General features: G+C 38.5%; 3 protein-coding genes across 7 annotated transcripts; 2 read left to right on the forward strand and 1 right to left on the reverse strand.

The window, feature by feature from the left end:
- Nucleotides 1–4904: 4904 nt before the first annotated feature.
- Nucleotides 4905–7463, forward strand: LOC131335075 (tubulin alpha chain). Its single transcript, XM_058370260.1, has 4 exons — nt 4905–5183; nt 5292–5526; nt 6109–6479; nt 6659–7463. Exons 1-4 carry the CDS (start codon nt 5091–5093, stop codon nt 7310–7312), a joined length of 1353 nt encoding a protein of 450 aa, XP_058226243.1. The 5' UTR covers nt 4905–5090; the 3' UTR covers nt 7313–7463.
- A 1209-nt stretch (nt 7464–8672) lies between these two features.
- LOC131335078 (transcription factor bHLH47-like) lies at nt 8673–11630 on the reverse strand. Of its 5 annotated transcripts, none has more exons than XM_058370266.1 (5): nt 11409–11630; nt 10420–10520; nt 10084–10202; nt 9833–9960; nt 8673–9473 (listed from the first exon to the last, which is right to left on the reverse strand). In XM_058370266.1, the coding sequence occupies exons 2-5, from the start codon at nt 10485–10487 to the stop codon at nt 9045–9047; spliced, it is 744 nt and encodes a 247-aa protein (XP_058226249.1). In that variant the 5' UTR covers nt 10488–10520; nt 11409–11630; the 3' UTR covers nt 8673–9044. The 5 variants fall into 5 exon arrangements, with proteins under 5 accessions (XP_058226249.1, XP_058226250.1, XP_058226246.1 ...); XM_058370267.1 differs by having other exon boundaries at nt 10420–10577; XM_058370263.1 differs by having other exon boundaries at nt 10084–10208; nt 11409–11628.
- A 5451-nt stretch (nt 11631–17081) lies between these two features.
- On the forward strand, nt 17082–22964 carry LOC131335081 (cullin-3A-like). Its single transcript, XM_058370271.1, has 2 exons — nt 17082–17625; nt 20806–22964. The coding sequence occupies exons 1-2, from the start codon at nt 17465–17467 to the stop codon at nt 22844–22846; spliced, it is 2202 nt and encodes a 733-aa protein (XP_058226254.1). The 5' UTR covers nt 17082–17464; the 3' UTR covers nt 22847–22964.
- Nucleotides 22965–24516: the final 1552 nt, after the last annotated feature.

Genomic DNA, 24516 nt, shown 5'->3' on the forward strand with positions numbered 1-24516 from the left:
TCTATTGTTTTCAATGTTTCAAAATGGCACAATTGTAAAATAGTAAAAAATGAAAAGAGATGCTGAAAAAATTGAATTATTTCTCTCCTCTCTCTCTCTCTCTCTCTAAAGCTTAAAATCTTATAATATGTATAACTTAAAAATCAAATATGTACAACTAAAAGAATTTAACGCCGACTCAAGGTATGAAATTGAATTAAAGGCCCAGTACGCCAAATAGTAAAGAAAAATCGCAAAAGTAGTAGGGATCAAGACGATTTTTAAAAATAACCAAAGCTCTTCGTGGATACCAACCGACTAGCCCCGTTCCACTACGCGAAATAAGAACTTATTTTTTAAGAAAGCAATTTTAAGCTCAAAAATGATAAGTTTATTAAAATTTAAAAATATACAATATGGATCTTGTTTGAAAGATCTCAATGAGATCTTTAATACGGTGCAAAAAAAATTAAAAAATTATTTTTCATTTGCATTATTTTTTAGTTTGAAAATATGAAATAAGTACTTATTTTTTAAGAAGGTGTTCTGGAACGGGCTAAAGGTTATCTGAAAAAGATATAAAAGAAAGATAACTATGGTTATTATCCGACTCCAATATGCCACAAAAGTAGGGCTGCAAATGAACCGAGCCGCTCGTGAGCGGCTCGCAGCTCTGCTCATTAGTGCCTCGTTCAAGCTTGGCTCGGAAGTTAAACGAACGAGTTCAAGCCGATTTTTTCAGCTCGTTTTGTAAACGAGCCGAGCTCGAGCTGGATAAGCTCGGCTCGAGTCGGCTCGCGAGCCGGGGTATATATGCTTAAGTTTAGGATTTTTATTGTTATTTTCATAATTTGTTCTTTCCGTTTTAACTTTCTAGTCAATCAAGGGAAGCAAGAGCACACGCACATCAATACACCCCCACTCCATAGTGTAGGCATGTAAAATTTCTAGCCTATCACAAATCGCCACGTGTTGCTAGGGCATACAAATTGGCCAATCAAATGTCGCCAAGTGCCTTTAAGTCAAGGTCAAAGTTTCATGGACGGGTCAATTAAATGATGTCAAGTGTCCGTGGTCAAAAGTCAGAGGCATGTAAATAGACCAATCAAATGGTACCACGTGTCAAAATGACACAGGTATTATTTTATCAAGTCCGGCCAATCAAATGGTGCCATGTGTCAAAATGACATAATTATTATTTTATCAAGTCCGACCAATCAAATTAGGCTAATTGGTGAATAATAATTTATCTCTTTATATATAATTACCTTTTCTAAAATAAAAAGAAAGGAAATGTGATTATCAAATAATTATTATTCCTTTTTCAACAAAGAAAATAATTAAAGAGATCATTAAAGAAGGTTAGGGTTGGAGTCTCCACCCAAATCCTTATAAATAGAGGTGCTCCCTCTCATATTTTTTCCATCTGCACATTAAAGCACAAAAGCTCCAGAGTTCTGAAGATCAAAGCCCTCATGCCCTTCAGAAGTCTTCAAATCTGCATCCGACAAGAAGGTTCTTCAGATCAAAGTTTCAAAGCTCCGAAGAACATTCAAGTTAAGTCCACATCAAATTAAACGGTTCTTCATATCAAAGCTTCAAAGCCCTGAAGAACGCTCAAGTCAAATCTCCATCATCAAATTCAAACTCCAGAACTCTGAAGATCAAAGCCTCCAAGCCCTTCAGAATTCACATTCATCCATCCTTCAAAATCTTTCAAGTCCACATTAAGCCAGACGTTCTTCAGTTCAAAGCATCCAAGCCCTGAAGAACGTTCAAGCTAAATCCACCAATCATAAGTCTCCTTCTACCAAATAGAAGAAGATCTCAAATACTGATTTGAGACCAAGCTCTGAAGCCCTCAAATCAACATCTGCAAATCCGCATCTCCTTCAACCAAATCGAAGAAGATCTCAAATACCGACTTGAAAAGAAGCTCCAAAGCCCTCAAGTCTCCGTCATCTTTTTCACCTAAATTGGAGAAGATCAAGCAATTCAACTTGAGAAGAAGCTTCAAAGTCCTCAAGTCAAAACCCATCAAATTCGCCGTCATCTTCATAAAGACCGCATAAGATATCGCCGTTCAAATCGAGATCAAGCTATTAAACCCTCGTTTCAACATCTGAAGAGAAGAATCAGAAGACTTTATTTTCTTTGATTAGAAAATACATCAGAGATTGTAAACCCTAATTTCATACATCAATAAAATTGACTCTTGTTCAACATTTTTTCGTCTTTTTCACAGACTTGAAATTTGTGTTCAACACATAGGAAAATGAAAAATATATACCTTCACAATCAAAATATTTTTGGTTGTATTAGAGCCCGTTTCAGAAACCTTCTAATTTTATAAATACTTATTTTGGTGCTTTATTCCACAAAATTCAAATAAGTAGCTTATTTTCACATTTTCAAACTTAAAAATAATGTAAATGAAAAATAATTTTTCAATTTTTTTTTGCACCGTATTAAAGATCTCAATGAGATCTATCAAACAAGATCCATAGCGATAGGAAAATTATTTGTGTAAGCACATGATTTTTGAGCTTGAAATTACCTTTTTAAAAAATAAGTACTTATTCACTCTTTTGTGGAACACACCTTATTATTAGACAAAAAATAAGTTCTTATTTCGATTCTGGAACGGGCTCTTAGGCCTATGTGAGGATATATATACATTTTTCGTCGGTTCGTTAAGACTCGTGAATAAGCTCGAGTTCGAGTCAAGCCAAGGCCTGCTCGGCTCGAGCTCGACTCGTTAAGTTTTCACTGAGATCGAGCTCGTGTTCGTTAAAAACTTAATAAACAAATTTAAATATCGTAAAACTCGGCTCGTTTGTAACCTTACACAAAAGCTAATAACACCAAGATGCTATTGAAAAAGACTTTCCTTTGTATAAGAATTTTAAAAAAGAAAAGGAAAGGATCGAGCAATTGCTTATAAACATTATAAGATTCAATAATAATATGAGAGAGAGAGAGAGAGAGAGAGAGAGAGAGACGGCAAAAGTGACAGGGGAGACCGAAAAGTGTCAGGAGAGAGAGAGAGATAGATAGAGAGTGAAGAGAAAGTGACGGGAGAGAATCGGTATTAATGTGGCAACGGATGCTCGCAATGGGTAGGCGCGGAAAAATTTCTGGGAAGAACATGGGCTCTGTTAATTTCGGCGTAAAATGTTTTATAATATAAAATATTTTTTTCAGAAAATAAATTTTAAATTTTTATTTTTCGATATTTGGTTGTTACTTGAAAATATTTTCAGGAATTAACAAAATAGTGTAGAGATAGAGTAGGGGGCTTAAATGTTGGAGAGATATGAGAATATTTGAATTGAACGTGAGTCAGGACTGACGATCTATAAAACTAAGCAGTGAAAATTGTAGTAGAAGGCAATAGGTTTATTTCGAAAAATAACTTACCGAAGATTTAAATGTAAGTCGTTTTTATCCAATTGGTAAAAAATGTTTTACATGTAAAATATTTTTTTAATTTTTTACACAACTAAACACCGAAAAACATTTTACGTCCAAACAAACGGAGTCCCAGTCAAACATGAAATTATATTTTATGAGAAGTAGTATCCCATAGTCATGAACTAAAAAAGTTGGACCTGCCAAGAATTGTCTCGAGGAAAATTTTAAAATCAGCTTAGTGGGCTGACAATAATGAGTGTGTGAATATATATTAAAAAGTATAAAAAATATACAAAAATACGTATTTTTTTTTAATCTTTTAATGTGCTTATCGTCAGTCCAGTGGGCTGACAAAACTGTTATCTCAATACACTGTAGTACGTAGGAGTTGTTTTCTACCAGCAGGACGAAAAAGTTGCTCCAACGTCACATCTTAATTGCTTCCCCTCAACGATTCTAGCTTGATAGCACGTCGGGCTTTAAAGGATGGGCTCAAGAATCAACAGGCTTTCAGAAGTTTGGGCCCAGATTTTGGGCTTTTAGCCATTTTCATTTCATTATAGCCCAGATGTTTGGGTCGAGATTCACACGGAGGAAAAGAAATTCAAAGCTTTTCATTTTACACAAACCGGCCCAGCAACAAATACCCAATCAGGCTGGATAAAGGCAACTTAGGCAAGGATCTAGTTTAGGTTGAGAATGATAAAACCAAGAAATCAGGGCGAATTCAGCTAAGGCTTAGGAGGGTCAAGTGTCTTCCTGAAATTATTTGATTAAATTTTTTTGAACCAAAAATTTAGTAATATATATTCAGTAATCTAGAACATCTATGCGATGGGTCGCTGGTTCGATTCCCCCTAGCGTCCCCTTAGTTTTGTTGACGATGCTTACAAAGTAGGAAAAAAGAAACTTCTAAACTTACAGCTAATGAGCGTTGAAACCAAGCCCATCAAGGATTTATGTAATAGCACTACCACAAAGCTAACAAACACCTTTCTACCTATTATAGAACTAAACACAAAAAAGTAGTATTTCATTCATTTTTCCTTAATGTTCTCTACCACAAAAAAAAATTGGATCTGCCAATGCTTAAAACTAGCAAAACTGAAAACAACTGAGGCCCGATTTGGCTAATAAAAAAGCCGAATTATTTTTTCTTTTTTCATTTAATTTTTTTAAAGTTTGTTATTTTGTGTTAATTTTTGGTGGATTATTAGTTCATCTTGACGAGAAGAATCAAAAAGGTAAAAAAAATCTGTTTGTTAGTATAAGAATTTTAAAATTGTGATCATAATTTTTTACTTTTGTGAAACAACCCATTCCTCCTTTGGGCCTTTTTTTTTTTTTTTTGATCCGTCCTTGGGCCTTCCTTGGGCCTATTTCGTAAACAACCCACTCCTTAAATTCAAATTTTCAATATCGCGAAAGCCACGAGCAAAACGGTCGAAAACCGGCTCCTGGATCCAATATTCAAATTTCAAATTTCGAAAAAAAGTTCGAACAACTGTGAAGTGTGAACATAACGAACGAATAGTGGGCCGTTCGAAAAAAGCAAGGCCCACCTTCTCCTTATAAACACCCCGCTCCTTCAACCCTAATCTTTCACCCCAGACGTCTTTGTATACGTCTCCACTCTCTCTCTCTCTCCCCACTCTCTCTCTCCCCCTCTCTTCACCAGCAACAACCGTCCAGCGAAAATGAGAGAGTGCATTTCGATCCACATCGGACAGGCCGGGATCCAGGTCGGAAACGCCTGCTGGGAGCTCTACTGCCTCGAACACGGCATTCAGGTTAAAAAAAAAAAAAAGAAAAAAAAAACTCCGTCGAACTTTCCGTTGTATTTGACGCCATTCCATTTCGTTTTAACCGATCCGTGTTATTTCTGCTGTTTTTCGCAGCCCGATGGGCAAATGCCGAGCGACAAGACGGTGGGCGGCGGCGACGACGCGTTCAACACCTTCTTCAGCGAGACTGGCGCCGGGAAGCACGTCCCCCGCGCCGTCTTCGTAGATCTGGAGCCCACCGTCATCGACGAGGTCAGGACCGGCGCCTATCGCCAGCTGTTCCACCCCGAGCAACTCATCAGCGGCAAAGAAGACGCCGCCAACAACTTCGCCCGTGGCCACTACACCAGTAACCCCTCGAAACATCTCTCTTTATAAATCGTTAGGGTTTCGTTTTTGTCTATCCTTGCTTTGATTTTGGAGTATTAGATCAGTATATTTTCGTTTTATATCCCTGTTCCTATGTTCGCTTTAACTAGTACTAGTACGTTGATCGATGTAGGGGCAATAAATGAACTGAAAGAGCCAGTCGATTGTTCAAATTTGGTTTGAAAACATGACGAGGTTTAGTGTTTAAGCGTCGCTTGTTAGATCTCGAACAGATCTTTTAAAGAGTTTTAATCGAGCCGATCTCATACCATTTCGAGTAGCTTGAAAATTTTAAACATTGTAAGTGGAGCAAATCAAGTAGTAGCCTGTTCAGTATTGACTAGAAAATTTATGTTTCAAAATGACGTTTCAGGCTTGACTTGTCAATGTAACAAACTGATCTTAAACAATCTTTTAATGAGCGAATGTGAGCTAAATTTTAAACAGTTTGGTTTGTTAATTGACCCGGGATGTGAGAAGGATCTGCCCATATAAGTAGGTCTTTTGATTATTTTGTGCTTCGTTTGGATTTGTGGTTAATATATGTATATTTTGTTGATAGTTGGGAAAGAGATTGTGGATCTGTGCCTGGACCGGATCAGGAAGCTAGCGGATAACTGCACGGGGCTTCAAGGGTTCTTGGTCTTCCATGCTGTTGGTGGTGGGACCGGATCTGGGCTTGGTTCTCTGCTTCTTGAAAGGCTTTCCGTCGACTACGGAAAGAAATCAAAGCTAGGGTTTACTGTATACCCTTCCCCTCAGATCTCTACCTCTGTGGTTGAGCCTTACAACAGTGTTTTGTCCACTCATTCCCTGTTGGAGCACACTGATGTTGCTGTGCTTCTTGATAATGAGGCTATCTACGATATCTGCCGTAGGTCTCTGGATATTGAGCGGCCCACTTACACCAATCTCAACAGGCTTGTCTCTCAGGTATAACCATTTTCATAACAACATGATTATGATTACAGTAGAAAACACACCATTTTTAGGTCTTGTTACATAGATAAGATATAATAAGCGATTGAGAACTGTTATTGCAAGAATTTGTTTAAGAATTGTTTAGGCATGAGAGATTTTTGAACTGTCTTTAACTGTGGTTATTTGTGCAGGTCATTTCCTCTCTGACTGCATCTCTTCGGTTTGACGGAGCTCTGAATGTGGATGTGAATGAGTTCCAGACCAATTTAGTTCCATACCCAAGAATCCACTTCATGCTTTCTTCGTATGCTCCTGTGATATCTGCAGAGAAGGCCTATCATGAGCAGCTCTCAGTTGCAGAAATCACAAACAGTGCTTTTGAGCCCTCTTCTATGATGGTCAAATGCGACCCTCGCCATGGAAAATACATGGCTTGCTGTCTGATGTACCGAGGTGATGTGGTTCCCAAAGATGTGAATGCTGCTGTGGCCACCATTAAAACCAAGAGGACCATTCAGTTTGTGGATTGGTGCCCCACTGGGTTCAAGTGTGGTATCAACTACCAGCCACCCACAGTGGTTCCGGGTGGTGATTTGGCTAAGGTCCAGAGGGCTGTTTGCATGATTTCAAACTCGACGAGTGTGGCTGAGGTGTTCTCGAGGATTGACCACAAGTTTGATCTGATGTATGCGAAGAGGGCATTTGTGCATTGGTATGTGGGTGAGGGTATGGAGGAAGGCGAGTTTTCTGAGGCTAGGGAGGATTTGGCTGCGCTGGAGAAGGATTATGAGGAAGTTGGGGCTGAGTCTGCTGAAGGAGAGGATGATGAGGGTGATGAGTATTAGGGTGGTGTTGGTGACTTGGTATTAGTTTTTTGAAATGGAAGCCAATGGACCTTATTGGTAGTAATATTGTAGTGGTTGTCCTGTTTTGTCTGAATCAATGTCTGTGTGTCGTTTGAATTCTGATCCCCATTGAAGGCTTTTATTTTCCCAAGGATCTTGGATTACCTTTTTTTGCATTACTTGCTATATTGGTGCATTTTGGGTTCATATCAAATTGATTTTCTGCATTTTGGTTTGGTATCACTTTTGCGATGCTAAACGTTCTGATTTTACTCTTTTATACATCACCAATCCATCTTTTATTTTAACACAGCCATGCCTAAATGCATATTCCTAAGGTCAAGTTAATTATCATAAAGTTTAAATTAGTTATTAGGTAGTCCAATCCCAAGGGACTACCAATTTTTTGTTTGGTAACCCAAAATGGGTTAGGACAATGTCTCTTAGGACTAGTAAGGTGGGCTTTAGGGGGTATTATGAAATTGGAGGGAATATTTGCTTCTTTTATCTTCTGTTGAATTTCCAAAGCATGGCGGAATTAGTTCTTTAACAAGCTGGAACATTCAGATCAAGGCCAGGTCCGAGAATCTTAGGCTTATAAAAGCCGGCCATGGCCGGCTCCTCATATCGTTTTCAAATGTTTTCTTCATTGGAGAGAGAAGAAGGGGCATGACTTGGCTCGAACCGAGAATCTTAGGCTTATAAAGGCCGGCCATGGCGGGCTCCAATCACGTCGTTTTCAAATGTTTTTTTCATATGAGAGAAGAAAGGGCATACCTTGGCTCGAACCCATGAGGTGGCACACATCAACACAAGGGTGCTGCCATCAAAGCTTTGTTCTGTTCCAATCATGATAGTGGCTGCAAAACCCAACTCTTGAAACCACCTAACTCAAAAATTAATTGATAAAATCGAAGTCATGCTAATGTATGTGATTCAATCTGTGGAAAATCTTATTTTGCGCATTTGATAATTTGCTCGGCAAGTTCTATAGGTCTGTCGTGTAGTCATGTAGAACAGTGTAACGCAGTCCAATATCTAAAATATGAAATACATACAAGCTGGATCCAACTATTAAAAAGGTCAAATGCTTACTAAAGATTGTTCTTACTCCTACAAGAAAGTGAAAATAGTTCACAATCTTCCATACCAATTTTGTGCATTCTTTTTCTTTTTTGGTTAGCAAGACCCGTCGAATAAAATCAAAATGTATTCTAATTACAACGATGCACACCATCGGCCGCCGAGAAAAAAAAAATGCACAGAATGGATATGGGAAATTGGTTTGATTAAGTTTTGTCCTTAGAGTGATGGATATGGGAAATTGGTTTGATTAAGTTTTGTCCTTAGAGTGACACAGGCTTAAATAAAGGGGCCGGTCGTGAATAATCGTATTCCGCTCACTTCAACCATAACAACTCGAAACAGTACCAAGCCCAAAGACCGAAAACCATAAGCCCTGACAAAAAAGAGGCATACAACAACTAAATGATACCCTATACATAAACCAAGAAATAGCCCACAACGAAAAGATTGAGATTTTTTCCCAACAAAAGTTGATGTGGTCTCTACAAGCAATCTGTTTTAAGTCTAAAATGGTGCTTAAATAGCCGGCCAAAGGTGTATTAACTGGAAAATCAACATTTTGCACCACCAGATTTGCATTGTGAATCTCTCTCGCATGCTGAAACAATACTCACAGCATAACAAGCTATACACATTGTCAACAACTTTAGTCTTCTCCGCTAGAGCTTGCGTGCTGGACAGTCTGAGTTGTATCTGATGGTATGGCAAGAATTTGAGATGGCCAAGAATCTGAGGACGATGGATAACGAGCATGTGGTCTGCTTACATTTGTTGGAAGCTTAGACACGGAATCTGAAGTATCAGGCTCATGGTATACTGTCAGGTCATGATGATTTAAGGGAACAACGAGTACAGAACCCAAAACAGGTGCTGGCTGTGACGCTTGTTCAACTACAGGAATCGCAAGGTGGTGATCCTCCTGTAAGTGTGGTACAGTTTCGAGTTGCGACTGTGAGTGATCTAACTTCCATGCATATTTGGAATATATTCTCTCTTGTACCTCACTTTTCAGATCCTCAATCTGAGCTTGAAGGGCAGAATTCTCGTCTTTCAGCTCATGCTTCTCGGCAGCTACCTGTTATCAAATAACTAACTTTCGACAATCAAATTCACTTAGCAAATGCAAACACTTGTCGTTTCATGAATTCAAACTCAATTATTGACTCAATGAAGGAAATTTGTGTTCCTTCAGTTAATCATTTTGAGCATGATCTTTGCTTCTAAACAACACATTGATATTGAAACATCCAGTCCACAGGGAACAAACTCCAATTGAATTTCCTTATATGAATAGAGAAGAATTGAGGCATTAGCGACCGATAATAAGCATCAAGTTTTCCTTAAAGCATAGAAAAGGATATTTGCGTTCTATATTGTTTGCTAATCTCTGAAATAAAGTTATCCGAAGAGCAGGATGACTTTTAAGAAGCTTACATAGTGAGATTCGGATAAAAGAGTAGTGTTCTCCTTTTTGAGACAGTCAACCTGAGCGAGCAAATCACGTAATATTCGAGTGGCATTACTCAATACAGAGGCTTTTCCATTGTTCTGATGAGCTGGTTCTGGATAAAATAGAAGGTCAGAAAATATGAACCATCTGTTTTCTTGCCCATAACCAAGCATTGTTAATCAACTTGGATGGATGCATCAAGATTAGGTACTGTGTAGTAACAGGAAAAGCATACCTAGTGTATCGCTGAGTTTAAGAAAAAGGACATTCAAAGAATCACGTTTCAGCTTCTCCCTCTCGGCTTTATGAATCTTCCTTGGAACTTTCCCAGGTTTATTTTTGCTTCGTGAAGTGCTGCAGCTGCAACATGGACATCTTTCAGAACCACATGACAAACAACAGTGACTACAATGAAAGAATTAACAATGCAAACTAAGAGTCATGTGATGAAGACAATGAATTGGTAAGCTACAACAAACCACTACTTTGAAACACACAAAATTCCCAAAGCAGCATAATTGTGAGATGCTTTGCTCTTAAAATGTTAAGAGCGCAAATGTTGAACACTGACCTGGGAACTGGTTTCTCCGGCACCACATCCACATTATCACTTGATGGGACAGGAGCCTCTGAAGCCATTTTCGGCTTTCTATATCAGCTAACCACAATTCGCTGCTTGTCATTAAAGAAACACCCGGACCAAATAAGCCACGAAGCTTAACAGACAACCTACTACACATAGGAAAAAGGAGTAACAACAAACAACTACAGATAAAAGTCATACAGATGAACAAAATCTGAGATAAGGAAAAACCATTATCCTATCAATTAGACGTGGGTTTCAAATGAAGGAATTGCACGTTGATTAGCTATCGAGAATTGATCAATTAGAATTTGATAGTCCTGCAATTTCTGCATTGATCTTTGCAGCATTAATGCTTTCTTGGTTGGTTTCATTCTCATCAATCTGCTCCCAAACAGGCTTCTTTTTTTCGTAATCTGGAACCAATCTCTCCAACCGCAACCTTAGGTCACGTGCAGCTAATTCGCATTTGGCTAGGGGGGAGAGTGGCCCAAACGATTTCGCACTTCGTGGGGGTTGAACTAGAGACTCATGCCCGTAAGACACTCACCTCCACTCTCCTTGCCATTTGCATTAACCTTCGGGACATCAAATGCATGCATCTTTACCCATTTCCTATCCTAGAAATTTTCCACTCTCTCGTGAATTTCACTTATATTAGGCACTGAAATCGAACACTTAACAAATACCTTCATTTGAAAACCACATGACATCAACAGATCTTTAGTATGTTCAGCTATCAATGAATTTACATTTCCATCACACTCGATTAGCTCACCATAATACCCAAAATCCGCAAGGGAAATGAATATCAGAAGTAATGCAATAACATCTGATTTCTCCAATAGCAATAAAAACGAAAAATTTTGCGAAATTGGTTCCAACCCATTTGCGTGAAGAAGGAAGAGACAATAAGAGCCGAAGTGCCACACCAAACCGTGAATAAAATGGATAATCGTTGAAGAATAGAGTCGTACCTTAGGGCTTGGAGATCTTCAGGGTCTCTCTCTGAAATTGCTAGATTTGAGGGAAAATAAATGGAACAAATATTGGGTTCGATCGGAGCGGGTGTGTGTGTGTGTGTATGTATGTATGTATGTAATAGTGTGTACGTGCGTTGGGGCTACAGAGAAGGTGGCCGGAGTTTGTGTTCCACGCACTGGCGTGTGGCGAGCACCGGCATTTTACAGGAACCGAGTTCAACTGCATGAGCACGTCACGTGGTGGACTTGTAATGGACGGATTGACGACAATGCCCTCCTGCGGGACCTACACGTTCGTCATTTTGAGCGGATATTCACGGCTTGAAAATACGTAAAGTAAAAGAAAAGATACTCTCCACTAGCTCCATACCCAGGAAAATAAGTATTTAACTTATTTTTTTAAAATTAAAGATAATGTATTATGAGAAAATGATCTGTCTTGTAAAGTAAAAAATAAGTACTTAATAAAAAATAAAAATCTTAGCGGAACATGAAGTTTTTGTTACATTTTATCTTTTCTGCAATTTTTTTAATAATTTTTGTGTGTTACCTTTTTAAAATATTTATTGGTCTTAACAATAGTGGCAGTTCCACCATTTGCTAAAAGTGGTCACTTGAACACTCCCAATTTTTTTTTGTTTTTTTTTGTTTTAGATTACAGTAATATTTTTAGTTTTATTTTGGTTTAACACTTCTTGAATACCCCACTCAAAAATTATTGAATACCCAACCAAAAAAAAAGAAGGTGTTTTTAAATATCCATCCTCAAACCTTGTTACCCAGACAGCAACCTGGGGGGGGGGGGGGGGGGGTTGAATAGGGTTGCTAATTAAAAATTACCAATTAAAAACTTCAAAGGCAAATAACCAATTAGCAAATATATAGAGAGTTAAGAAGCACAATACCAGTTTATAGTGGTTCGATCTGAATTTGTCCACGGTCCAGCCTACTCCACTTCTCTCCAAGGCAATCGCTTGAAGGTTCCACTAAAGAAAATGGAATTACACTAGTAAGCCTTGCTGGTGCTTACAATTACTGACGCTCCTAGCTTTCTGGAGAAGCTAGACAACCGGAAGGATTTAAAGTACAAAATCCTTAAAAAAAACCCACCCCTTCCAAAAACAAAAACCCCTGTTTTTGGAATTACAGAACCAGTGTTTGATTTCTCAAACACTTGATCTCTCAAAAGATAATAGAATTTGTAGCTCACAATTACAACAATCCTCAAAGGGTAAATATAATAATTTTGCTCACAAATCTCTCAAAGTAATTGTATAAAAAAAATTGAAGTGTATGAGAAGATTGCTCCAAGTATTTTCTCTGATGAAGCTTGAGTGTCTTCTCTTCTGTTGAAACTTCCTTTTTGTAGCAAAGAAGAAAATGACCGTTCAAAAACATTTCCGTTGATCAAAAGTCTTCTAGCAGAATACTTGTTCTTCATTAATTGCAAATATAGACTTTGAGTCCAAAATCTAGAACACTTGTTCTTCATTAATTCCAAATATAGACTTTGAGTCCAAAATCTTCTGTGAACTGATTTGCAACGTTCAATAAATTAAATGAAGATCTTCAAAGTCAACAATGGAAGAAAATATGAACGTTGTGTTCTTTCCGTTGAGTCGAAATCTTTCTTCTGCAACAATTGATCATCATGAAATGCACCTTATGAACGTTGAGCCGAAATCTTCTGAAATTTTGATCTCCAATGATCCCATGTATTAACTGTGAAGCCTCAAAGTCAATAATGGCAGGAGAAGAAACACGGTCGGTCGAACTTATTAATTACGGACGTTGGTTCTTGAGAGCAACAGAACGAGCCTTAGGCCATTTAATTTGCTTTTGACAAGTGTAGAGCAATGCAATCATGTATAGTCTAAGTTACTCATGGGCTAAATACATAATACTTGTGAAATTGATACACGTGGGCATCCAAACTGATCCATATGGACTTCAAGAGACTTTTTCTTTTTAAAGAAAAATGTACACAAGCTGTACACACATTTCGGTTTTGATCAAAAGAAATTATTTCTTTTGTGGCCGGAGATGTATCAATATTGTATATCTCTTTCAATAGAACATTTAAGAAAATGAACTTAGAAACATTGTTTTTAAGAAATCAATTTTGTCATAGAACATAATCAAAATAAGTTATTTCTAACAGACCTCATCCCTCGTAAGTTTTCATCCGGCACTTTTTGAACAGTTATGTTTCCATCCTTCTTTTAAATAATCCCAGGATTGCCCTTGATATATATAGGGCTTCATCCGAGCAGTTTTTGTTTATTTTTTATCTAACGGTTCAAATAACAACTGCTCAAATCAAGCCTTTTCCGGTCATTTTTTTTGCCGATTTCTCACAAGTACCCTTAAAATCACGTTCTGCACACATTGAGCGGCTCGGATCATCGAAATCCGATCGGAAAAGGCGAGAAATGGAAGGTCCGCATATAAGGTCCTCATTTTAAGGTCCTTACCTGAAAATTTCTGTATATATATATAGGCAGAGATTTTTGTGACTATAAAATAATGTTGAAGTTCCTCTAGCCTAATTTTAGAATAATCATCCCTAATTTGAATCCCAAAATTTTAGGCAAATCTTTAAAATCTCCGGCCCCTAATTTCAGCAACTACGCCCCCCCCCCACAAAAAAAAAAAAAAAAAAACCATTGCAACCTATTCCAATTTGGAGCGACAACTTTCCAATACCCCATTCCACTTTACAGTGGCGACCTCCCATCACCACGTCGCCGATCAACCAGTCATCGTCGCCGAGAGAGCAGCGGCGAGAGGCAGGCGGCCCCCCTCGCCATCCCCCCGGCGACCTCCCATCACCACGTCACCGACGACCTCCGCCTGTCACCCCTCCCATCACCACGTCGCCGACCAATCCTTGTTTGTACACCCTTCTTTGATCTGTTTTTCATCGTTGATTCGGGTCCAGTCGTGTTGGCGATGCGCCACCACTGTTGATCTGATCTGCCTGTCGCCCTTCTCTCGCCCGTTGGTCTGATCCGCAAACAAGGGCCTGTGATTTGGTCTTGCCCTTGTTTTTTTTAAGGAAACAAATGCACACCAGGTTTTGAATTAAATCCTTGCATTGTACACAACTAAATTTAATCATGTTATATGTTTATATGTAACTTATTTGTCATGTTTTCTTGTAAAATTTTCATTTGTAAAATAATATTGTTGTGGTAAAAGTTTTACATGGTGTTTTTCGTTTCATAGTGTGTTTTTTTTCAAGGTGTGTTATTTGTTTATATGTAATCATGTTTACGTTGTGTAATTTGTTTCATGGTGTATTTCATCGTGGCATATTTTATTAAGCATAGTTCATGATGTATTGTGATCAATCCTAACAATGTATTTTGATTTGTATTTTTAAATAAATCATGGTGAATTCATAAAATCGTAATTATTTTTGTTCGATTAAAGTTGAACTATGAAAGTAGTCAATCATATTTCAAATTACCATAATTTGCAAAAATAATTCATGAAAAACATGGTCGATTCCACCATGTTCCAAAAGGCTTCATGATAATGCATGGTTGATATGAAGAAACAAAAATACGGTTTTCGAATTTAAATCGGTGAAAATTAAATTTTGAAATCCTCTTTTCTAATTATTTCCCGTAATTATTGTAATTGAATCTCATTAAATTAGAAAATGATTTAATCCCACTAAAATAGGAAATGATTGAATCCCACTAATTTAGGAAAGCAATATACACATATATGGATATCTTATTAAAAAGGGTAAGATAGGTAATTCACTATCTAGAAGGACGAAAACATAAGTGCAAAAAAAGTGCTGGATAAAAACTTACAGAGAGTTGCACCCGAGGATTATTCGATCTTTAATTCTCCCAAAAAAATATAGTTGTGGTTTCTAGATGTAGTAAAGGTTTTTGCAAGCCTGACCTTGAGATTTTCAAGGTCATAGGCGGGGTTTGAAAATGAGGCCTTTCATTTTTTAGTATATTAATTAGTTGTTCGATATAGGAAACAAGAAAACCTTGTTGTTCGGTGGCAAAGTGGTTGTACTAAGCCTCGAAAGCATTGTTCAAAGCATTTTTTTTAGGGAGGTTCCTAAAATTGTTGCATTAAAAAGGGAAAATGACGGACAAGGACTTGTTTTGATAATTAATACTCGCCAAAGACATTTTCAACATTAACAATTGTTCTCAGCATGTCTTTGGTGGGTATTAATTATCAAAACACGTCTTAGGCCGTCATTTTCTCCGTTAAAAATTGAATGGGCCAAGTACCCCCTAGTGGGCCTATGCTCAGAGCCAGACTTGGATTTTTTAACATTTTTCTCAGAATTTCCGAAGCCGCTACTGTTTAATAATTTAAATATAAAATTAAAAATATATTTTAACAAAATCATCAAAAGAAAAAATAATTTAAAATAGAAATTTGAATTATATTTATCTTTCTAATTTTTTGAAGTTTGGCGCATATTTTCTTTTTCTTTTTCTTTTCCTTGTCAAGATAGATAATTAAATTTTAAAAATTAGCATAAAACAAATAAAGATAAATCAAAATACATAATTTGGGTCAAACCCCTAGTGTTGGGTTGTGAGCTCACCAGATGACTTCTATTTATGTATATTAAACCGTCCATATATTACATTGTTTATGTTTATATTTTCAAATATCAAAAATAGCTCAGCCTTATAATTGCAATTATTGTTCAATTTATAACAAATATTTATGGGACAACCATGTGATTAAGATTGTTGGATGAAGTTGGATTTTTCTTATAGTGTAGAATAAGTAGACCCATTCATTTTCTTACCAAATTTGTTTGGTTCGGTTTCATGATTCTATATTTTGTTTTATAATTTCAAGAATCGCATCCTATGCTAACTACTAAATAAATTCAACTACCTTTTATACAAAAGTGCTTTGACTATTGTCCGTCTTATATTTAATTACAAAACTAGCAGCTAACTCGTGCTAGGCACGAACTAGTAATTAAAAATGAACAAATGCATAATTATCTTTGTTGAGAATTTAATGGATGGATTGATTTGTGAAGCTTGAAATTAGAAAGAGTTTGAGAGGTCTAATGGGATTTTAGTAATCTTGTCAATTAAGAATTTTACTAATTTACAATTCAAATTAGATGGGATACACATCTCTGGAGACTCTTTTGCTTTGAAGGAGGGTAAGAGGGTAATTCCACATACCAACTCACCTAGGCAATTGTTTCTCCCTAGTCAGCAATTGCCTAGGTGAGTTGGTATGTGGAATTACCCTATTGCCCTCCTTCAAAGCAACCAAGTCTTGTCCACTCATTGTGGTTTGGGTGCTTGACCTCTGGTGTAGGCCCCTTGGGCTCTCTGTCGTGGTGCCACTCCTCAGTGGCGAAGCTCTTGGGTCTGCGTCAGCTGAGTTGGCTCCCACATCGGAAGTTTGGGTATTGTGTGTGTATTTAAAGGGTCCATTATGCTTTTCCCTAGACTCTTTTGCTCAATAATGCTAAAATCCTTCTGCACAAATCTCTTATGGTCAACATCAAACTACCCAACAGTCCCAGCTCAATCGCACAATTCTTCAAAAAAATCCTGCATTCATGTTCTTAATCCTTGCTCTCGCAGATCTTAGCAGTTAACGTCTTATTTGAAATATATTTTCACAATCACGCTCCCGCACTGACACACGAATTGTGCGACTGAGGTTCATGTCCACAATACATCTCTAGAGACTAACGTGTGCGATCCATGCCCATCACATTTATCACAATAAAATACTAAATAAAAAATAACTATCAAAAGAATTTAAAACCAGACAGAATTATTTGCAGTTTGCTTCGAGGGCTCTTCTTCTTCTTCTCAATTTTCCGCTTCAATCTCCGATGCTCTCAGGCTTTTCATCAAATTATCCACGAATTCCGTCCATTCCAAACCCTAATCACTTGCTTCCGTAACCGCTATTCGTCGAAACCAAGTCGCTGGAAAATCGCGCAATCCAGAGCCCTAGTTCTTCAAAGCGGGGGACGGGATTCTATTTTTGTCGGGGGGGCGAAGTTCGAATTTTCGAAGATGAGTGCTCAGAAGAAGAGGAATTTCCAGATAGAGGCGTTCAAGCATCGGGTCGTGGTGGATCCGAAGTACGCAGAGAAGACTTGGAAGATTCTGGAGCATGCGATTCACGAGATCTACAATCACAACGCTAGTGGCCTCAGCTTTGAAGAGCTTTACAGGTTTTTCTTGCTTCGTAATCTATCTGTATTTTTCACATATGTTTCTCATCGTTATTAATATCGAGCTTTTTGCAAAACGTAATAGGATTCGCTTACTAGTTTTAATCTAAGTCACATAATTCGTGTGCACGTGTGCGAGCGTGGAAGTGGAAGTGCCTTTTAGAAATAGCCCAAACTATTAGAATTCGCGAGAGCGAGGATTTCTGCTCCTACCGAACAATCTTGTGCTTAGGTGTTAATATGTACTTAGTAATTGAACGTCTTTTAGCCAAATCGTTCTCGTTTGAGAACGAACGTTTTTCAAAAATTTCCCAAGCCGCTAGAATTCACGAGAGTGAGGATATAGAGCTTGAGCGGAGAGCGAGGAGCAAGAGCGAAGGGTCCTGCTGAAGGATTATGTGACTAGTTGTAAATATGATGTACTTAGTAAGTGAACGTTTTGAGTCAAACCGTTTGTGAAGATGTGCGTTTGCAATGATGCGTGACGTAGAGTTGTGGGAAGTTTTGATATCCGCATAGGAAATTGATATAGAAGAAAAGTAATTAGAGCGACAAAAGAGAATTTTATTTGAGGCATATGCTTATTATGCATGTTTGTCTATGTATCGACTGGAAACGTCTACGTAATCTTTTACCAAGACATGATCGAATATCCAACTTTGCCAAGACATTTTTCAATACTAGACGCCCAGGCACTCGTGATGCCTGCATAAACTGTGTTACGGAAAAGATGGAAAGAGTAAAATCTTGAATGGAGATTAATCTGTCATGAAGTCTGGGATGTGGAAGTAGAAAAGAGGGGAGAAGAAATTTGGGGTGGCAGTTTTTTTTTCCCCTTCTTGGCGGTTTTTTTTGGTAGTTAAAGGGGTAATTTGAAAAAAAAATGTGATAGCTAGCCTCAAAACTGACGTTCACATCAAAAGGGATGTGCCCTCTATAATAGGAATAGATAGATATGGTGGGGTTTTCTCTGCATGCCATTCTTCTGTAATGGTGGCAATGTTGTAAGGGACTTGTAGCTGGTTATTTGGAACCGTCAGATTACGATTATGTCCCATAAGTCATGCTATACGCTTAAATAGACAAGCAGAGAAGTTGGAAAATGATTAGAATAATACCTGTCAAACTTAGTATGGAACTTTGGAAGTTTTTCTATACATAAGTGTGAGTGGAACTGGTGATTCGACAACCACAGGATGGGGTTAGCCAAGGATGACTGAACCAGCATATTTTTCCCTTCCTGATTTGGGGGACCCTAAGTTCTTTGGAATGGCATTTTGGTTTGTTTAGAATTTTGAAAATTGATTTGTTGACCGCATCTTTCGTTACAGTTATAAAACAGGATGGAGGTGTCTCAGTCTTGTAAGTTTGTGCAACAGCGATTTTATGAATTAGTAGTAGCTTTGATGTGGAAACGGTTTCGATCTTTGAATCCATTATTGCTCCACACATAGATCAAAATCTAGGCTCTTAGTGTTTAAAATGGATACTTATTATGTATTCCATGTCTCTTCTCTCCCAGTCTTCCTTTGTCGTGATAATTGTTGGCTCAAGTAAAAGATTCTTTTTCTCCACAACTCTTATTTTCTTTAAGCCATTCCTGAAGTAAAAAACCACAACGATTCCATTTCAGTTTTCACTACGAGGATGACTTTCCATGGATAAGGGTTAACAAGAAAGAGAGAATCAGAAATGAGGAAGACCTCACCTCCTACTTCGAGCTTGACGTGTATAGTAATAATCCCTTAAGAGCCAGTGCATAAATCCCACTGAAGACTTTTTCTTTTCACTACTCGAGAAATTCAGAATCCGTAGTTAGTTTTGCCATAGTTGTAAGGGCGAGAGGCGCAAAGATCTGTTGGGGTCTATGCGCGAGGCGCAAGGTGAGGCTCGTGCCTTTTTTAAGCGAGGGGCACCTAGGCGGAAAAAATAGGAAAAATAGCATGCACCAATACTATATAGCCTAATACACAAAACAAGAAGAAAAAGCTCTCTCATTTTCATATGCAGTATAATTATATGTACACACAAACAGGCGCATACATATCTGAAAATGTTAAAAAAGAGCTTTTTCATTTTGATATGCAGTATAATATATGTCGACTATATACCAATGTTCTAAAAGTCGTTAGGCGCTAGTCGGGCGGTCGGCCACGTTCGAGCAATTAATCGGTGCATATTAATTAGTAATCGGTGATTAATCATAAGTCAAACCTAATCGGATAGACCCCGCCGGCGATTAATTGGCGATTAACCGCCGATTAATTCCTTGTTTTAGAACACTGCTATATACGCGAAGAGAGAAGATCAACTAATGATCGAGAGAGAAGAGAAGAGGAGAGGAGAGAGAGGAGAGGCAAGAGAAGATCAACCGATGATCAAGATGATACTTGTGTTATTTTCGTTTCTGGTGATCGAGAGGAGAAATTTGCGATTGACTGAAGTCAACGATGAAGGAGTGAAGGTAATACGTTTAACCTAGTTTTGATCCTATGGTTGTGATCAAAATTGAAAGAGGCGCGCCTTTTCTCGCCTTTTGTGCCTAGGCGTGCCTTGGGTGTGCTTCATTGAAGGCTCCTTGCCTGGGCTCAGTCAAGGCGCTAACCCTGCGCCTTGATGTGCCTAGGCGTGCCTTTGACAACTATGGCTGTGGCTATATGCTTGACACACTCTATTTGCATTGTCAAACGTGAATGCATTGACAGATGCTTGTTTTACAAGTATCCCCCATTGTTTTTATTTTACGATATTCACCTGCAATTGGTCTATAGTAATATTTCAAGTGTCTGAATGTCTACCTTGTAATGTTTTGAGAACGGCTTGCTTGCAACCTATGGTGCTTAGGCCCCACAAAAGATGTTGAAGTTCTGCGAAGGAAAAAGGTTTCTTAGACTGATTGGAGATTGTCGCTTTAGTTCAAGGCAGAATGTAGCTTTGACTTCTTTAGTCTGAGTTTTTCATCGATCTTAGTTTGCTCTTTGTAAAATTCTTGGAAGCAGGGGGCTCATGTTTCTAGTTAAAGTCAGTTGTTCCATGTGGTGATCTGCCTTTGAACAATTTGAATTTTTTTATCGTGCCCTTAATGTGAATCTTCAAGGATGTATTAAAAAGCCTTCTGGCTAACAACTCAGTTTCCAATAGGAAGGCTCTACACTACTAATGGTTCTGTTATGTTTACAGGAATGCTTACAATATGGTTCTGCACAAATTCGGAGAGAAACTCTATTCTGGGCTTGTGTTGACAATGACATCACATTTAAAGGAAATAGCCGAATCAATTGAAGCTGCTCAGGGAGATTTGTTTCTGGAAGAGCTAAACAGGAAATGGGCAGACCACAACAAGGCATTGCAAATGATCCGAGACATATTGATGTATATGGACAGGACTTTCATCCCCAGTACACGCAAAACCCCAGTTCATGAGCTAGGGTTGAATTTGTGGAGGGACAACATTATCCACTCTAGCAACATACAATCGAGGCTTCATGATACACTTCTTGAACTTGTTCAGAGAGAGAGGACTGGTGAAGTTATAGACAGGGGTCTCATGAGGAATGTAATAAAAATGTTAATGGATTTGGGTTCTTCTGTTTACCAAGAAGATTTTGAGAAACCATTTCTCGAAGTCTCTGCTGATTTCTACCGCGGTGAGTCACAACAGTTTATTGAGTCCTGTGACTGTGGGGATTTTCTAAAGAAAGCTGAGCGACGTCTGAATGAAGAAATTGAAAGAGTCACCCACTATTTGGATGCAAAAAGTGAAGCCAAGATCACTAATGTGGTGGAGACGGAGATGATTAAATGCCATATGCAAACATTAGTCCACATGGATAACTCAGGCTTAGTTAACATGATTGTGGATGATAAATATGAGGATCTAGGAAGGATGTACAGCTTGTTCCGTAGGGTGCATAATGGACTCTCAATAATCAGAGATGTCATGACTTCTCACATTAGGGATACAGGTAAGCAACTAGTTACTGATCCGGAAAGGTTAAAGGACCCTGTAGATTTTGTGCAGCGGCTCTTGGACAAGAAAGATAAACATGATAAGATTATCAGTTTAGCATTTTCCAACGACAAAACGTTCCAGAATGCCTTGAATTCCTCGTTTGAATATTTCATTAATTTGAACCCTAGGTCTCCAGAATACATATCGTTGTTTGTGGACGATAAGCTCCGGAAAGGACTGAAAGGGGTGAGTGAGGAGGATGTTGAGATGGTACTTGACAAGGTGATGATGCTTTTCCGTTACCTCCAAGAGAAAGATGTGTTTGAAAAATACTACAAGCAACATTTGGCTAAGAGGCTTCTACCAGGGAAAACTGTATCTGACGATGCGGAAAGAAGTCTGATAGTTAAGCTCAAAACAGAATGTGGGTATCAGTTCACATCTAAGTTGGAAGGTATGTTCACAGATATGAAGACATCTCAAGATACAATGAAGGGGTTCTATGCGAGCTTGGGCCCCGATGTAACAGACCACCCCCAACTAACTGTCCAAGTCCTCACCACGGGCTCTTGGCCAAGTCAGTCAAGTGCCACTTGCAATCTCCCATCCGAAATCCTGGGGATATGTGAGAAGTTCCGTATGTATTATCTTGGGACCCACACCGGGCGGAGGCTATCATGGCAGACAAACATGGGCTATGCTGATATAAAAGCAACATTTGGGAAAGGCCAGAAACATGAGCTGAATGTTTCCACATACCAGATGTGTATCCTCATGTTATTCAACAGTGCCGATAGGCTAAGCTATAGAGAAATCGAACAAGCGACGGAAATACCCGTCTTGGACTTGAAGAGGTCTCTGCAGTCTTTGGCCTGCGCCAAGGGTAGAAACGTACTTGGAAAAGAACCCATGACCAAAGAAGTTGGTGAAGATGATGCCTTCTTCTTCAATGATAAGTTTTCGTGCAAGTTGTACAAGGTGAAGATAGGTACTGTGGTTGCGCAAAAGGAGAGTGAACCAGAAAAGCAGGAGACGCGTCAGAGGGTGGAGGAGGATAGGAAGCCCCAGATAGAGGCAGCGATAGTGAGGATCATGAAGTCAAGGAGGGTGCTGGATCACAATAACATTGTCACTGAGGTCACAAAACAGCTGCAATCGCGGTTTTTGCCGAATCCTGTTCTGATAAAGAAGCGAATCGAGTCGCTGATTGAGAGGGAGTTTCTGGAGAGGGATAAAGTGGATAGAAAGTTGTATCGATACCTTGCATGAAGAAGTTAATTACCCAGTGATTGTGTCTTGTGAAGGGGCTTTTTGTGGCCTCGAATGGTTGAATTGTATGCTGGATGTTGTTCTTAAATCATTGCTAGCCCAGTTTGGTTAAACTTAACATTTTGTTCTCTCTCTCTCTCTCTCTCGATTTTGTCTGTAGAATTTTCTTTTATGCAGTCCTAAAACAAGGTATTAAGCGATCTTTAGTTTCACAAGCTACAATCTATACTACTACTTTTAAAAGCACGAAGGTGTTTCCTAATTTTTGCCTTCCAAAAATGCCTCTTCAAAAAACTTGTAATAACTGACCCACCCTAAATGGAAATTAACACCGCTTGAAAGCTCTCTGCACCGTTTTTGCTTTGTGTTGTTTCATAAAGATGCACTTTTCCAAAAACGAACCAACGGCAACTCCCATCTGCCAGACCTTTAAACTAAATTGAAGCGGTGTGTACGTCTCTCACGCCAACGCCTCTAGACTCAATTCGACTGAAGATCCCTCCGACGACCAGAATCTCTACGTCCGTCGTTGCCCACCACCTTGAATCTCTGTCATGCTGCAGCTTCGGCTTCCATGTGGTACGCATTATTTCTCCTGGTAACTTCACTCCCTCTCTCTAACTGTCCAGAACATGAGACCATGGAATGTTGTCGTCAAATTTTCCTTCACAAAACATCCGCCGAAGATGTATCGTAACACCAGACTTCGACAATCAGTCTTGTTCCGGTGAGGATTAGACCACAAGTTAGGTGTTCGATGGACGTATTACTGCAAGTTAGGTGTTCTATGTATGGCAATACGAGGATTAGACCACAAGTTACCGCAAAGTATGGATATCTTTGCGGTAAGGCCATAAGTTGAAACTGTTGAGTAGGATGTTAATGGATTCTGCTCCTATTTCTTCCTAATCAATGGATGGGGAACCAAAAACTTCTCTCAAGTTTACCAATATCCAATGTGTGGTATCTCTCAGTGTATCAATGCTTGATTTCTATTTTACATACGCATGGTAATGTTATGGCCTTCTGGTCTGCGGCATTAGGGACCATTATCAACATCAAACTATTATGGAAGTTATCAATCTTGGCTAATTTCTTTGGAGAAATCCCTGCAATGTTCAAAATTGAAGAATGTTGTAGCCGCACAAGTTTCACCATATATTTGTTTTGATTGTCGGGTAAGATTCCGTAGGATAGATCATTGTGTGGTTCAAAACTGTTTGTCGCTTCGAAGAAATCAAACTAGAGAAATATTGTTATATGATCTAAACAAGCACATTTACGTATTTGTTCTACTTTAGATTTCTATTTCTATAGATACTTAATTCTGATCCAGTCATGGTTTAATTCTTTGAAGCTTTATTGGGTTAACTGAAAAAGCATGATTAGACTTTTCTTGGTCAGAGGAGGCACATGTTTTGTTCAGATAGGATTATGCATAATTCAGTTATCTGTTGAACAACTTATTTTGTGGCTCACGGTATGAGGGTGCGTCAATATGTATTTGAAACTACTGTGTAAGTTATCAATCCAGGCTATTTCCTTTGATCAAACCAATGAAATTTCAAAACCGAAGAATTTTTTATCGTTGCAAGTTTCGCATTTTATTTTCTTGATTCTCGGGTAGGATTTTCGGAAGTATCTCTAATTATGTGGTTCAGAACTTTTGG

Source organism: Rhododendron vialii, chromosome 8a (genome assembly GCF_030253575.1).
Source record: "Rhododendron vialii isolate Sample 1 chromosome 8a, ASM3025357v1".
Lineage (NCBI taxonomy): Eukaryota > Viridiplantae > Streptophyta > Magnoliopsida > Ericales > Ericaceae > Rhododendron > Rhododendron vialii.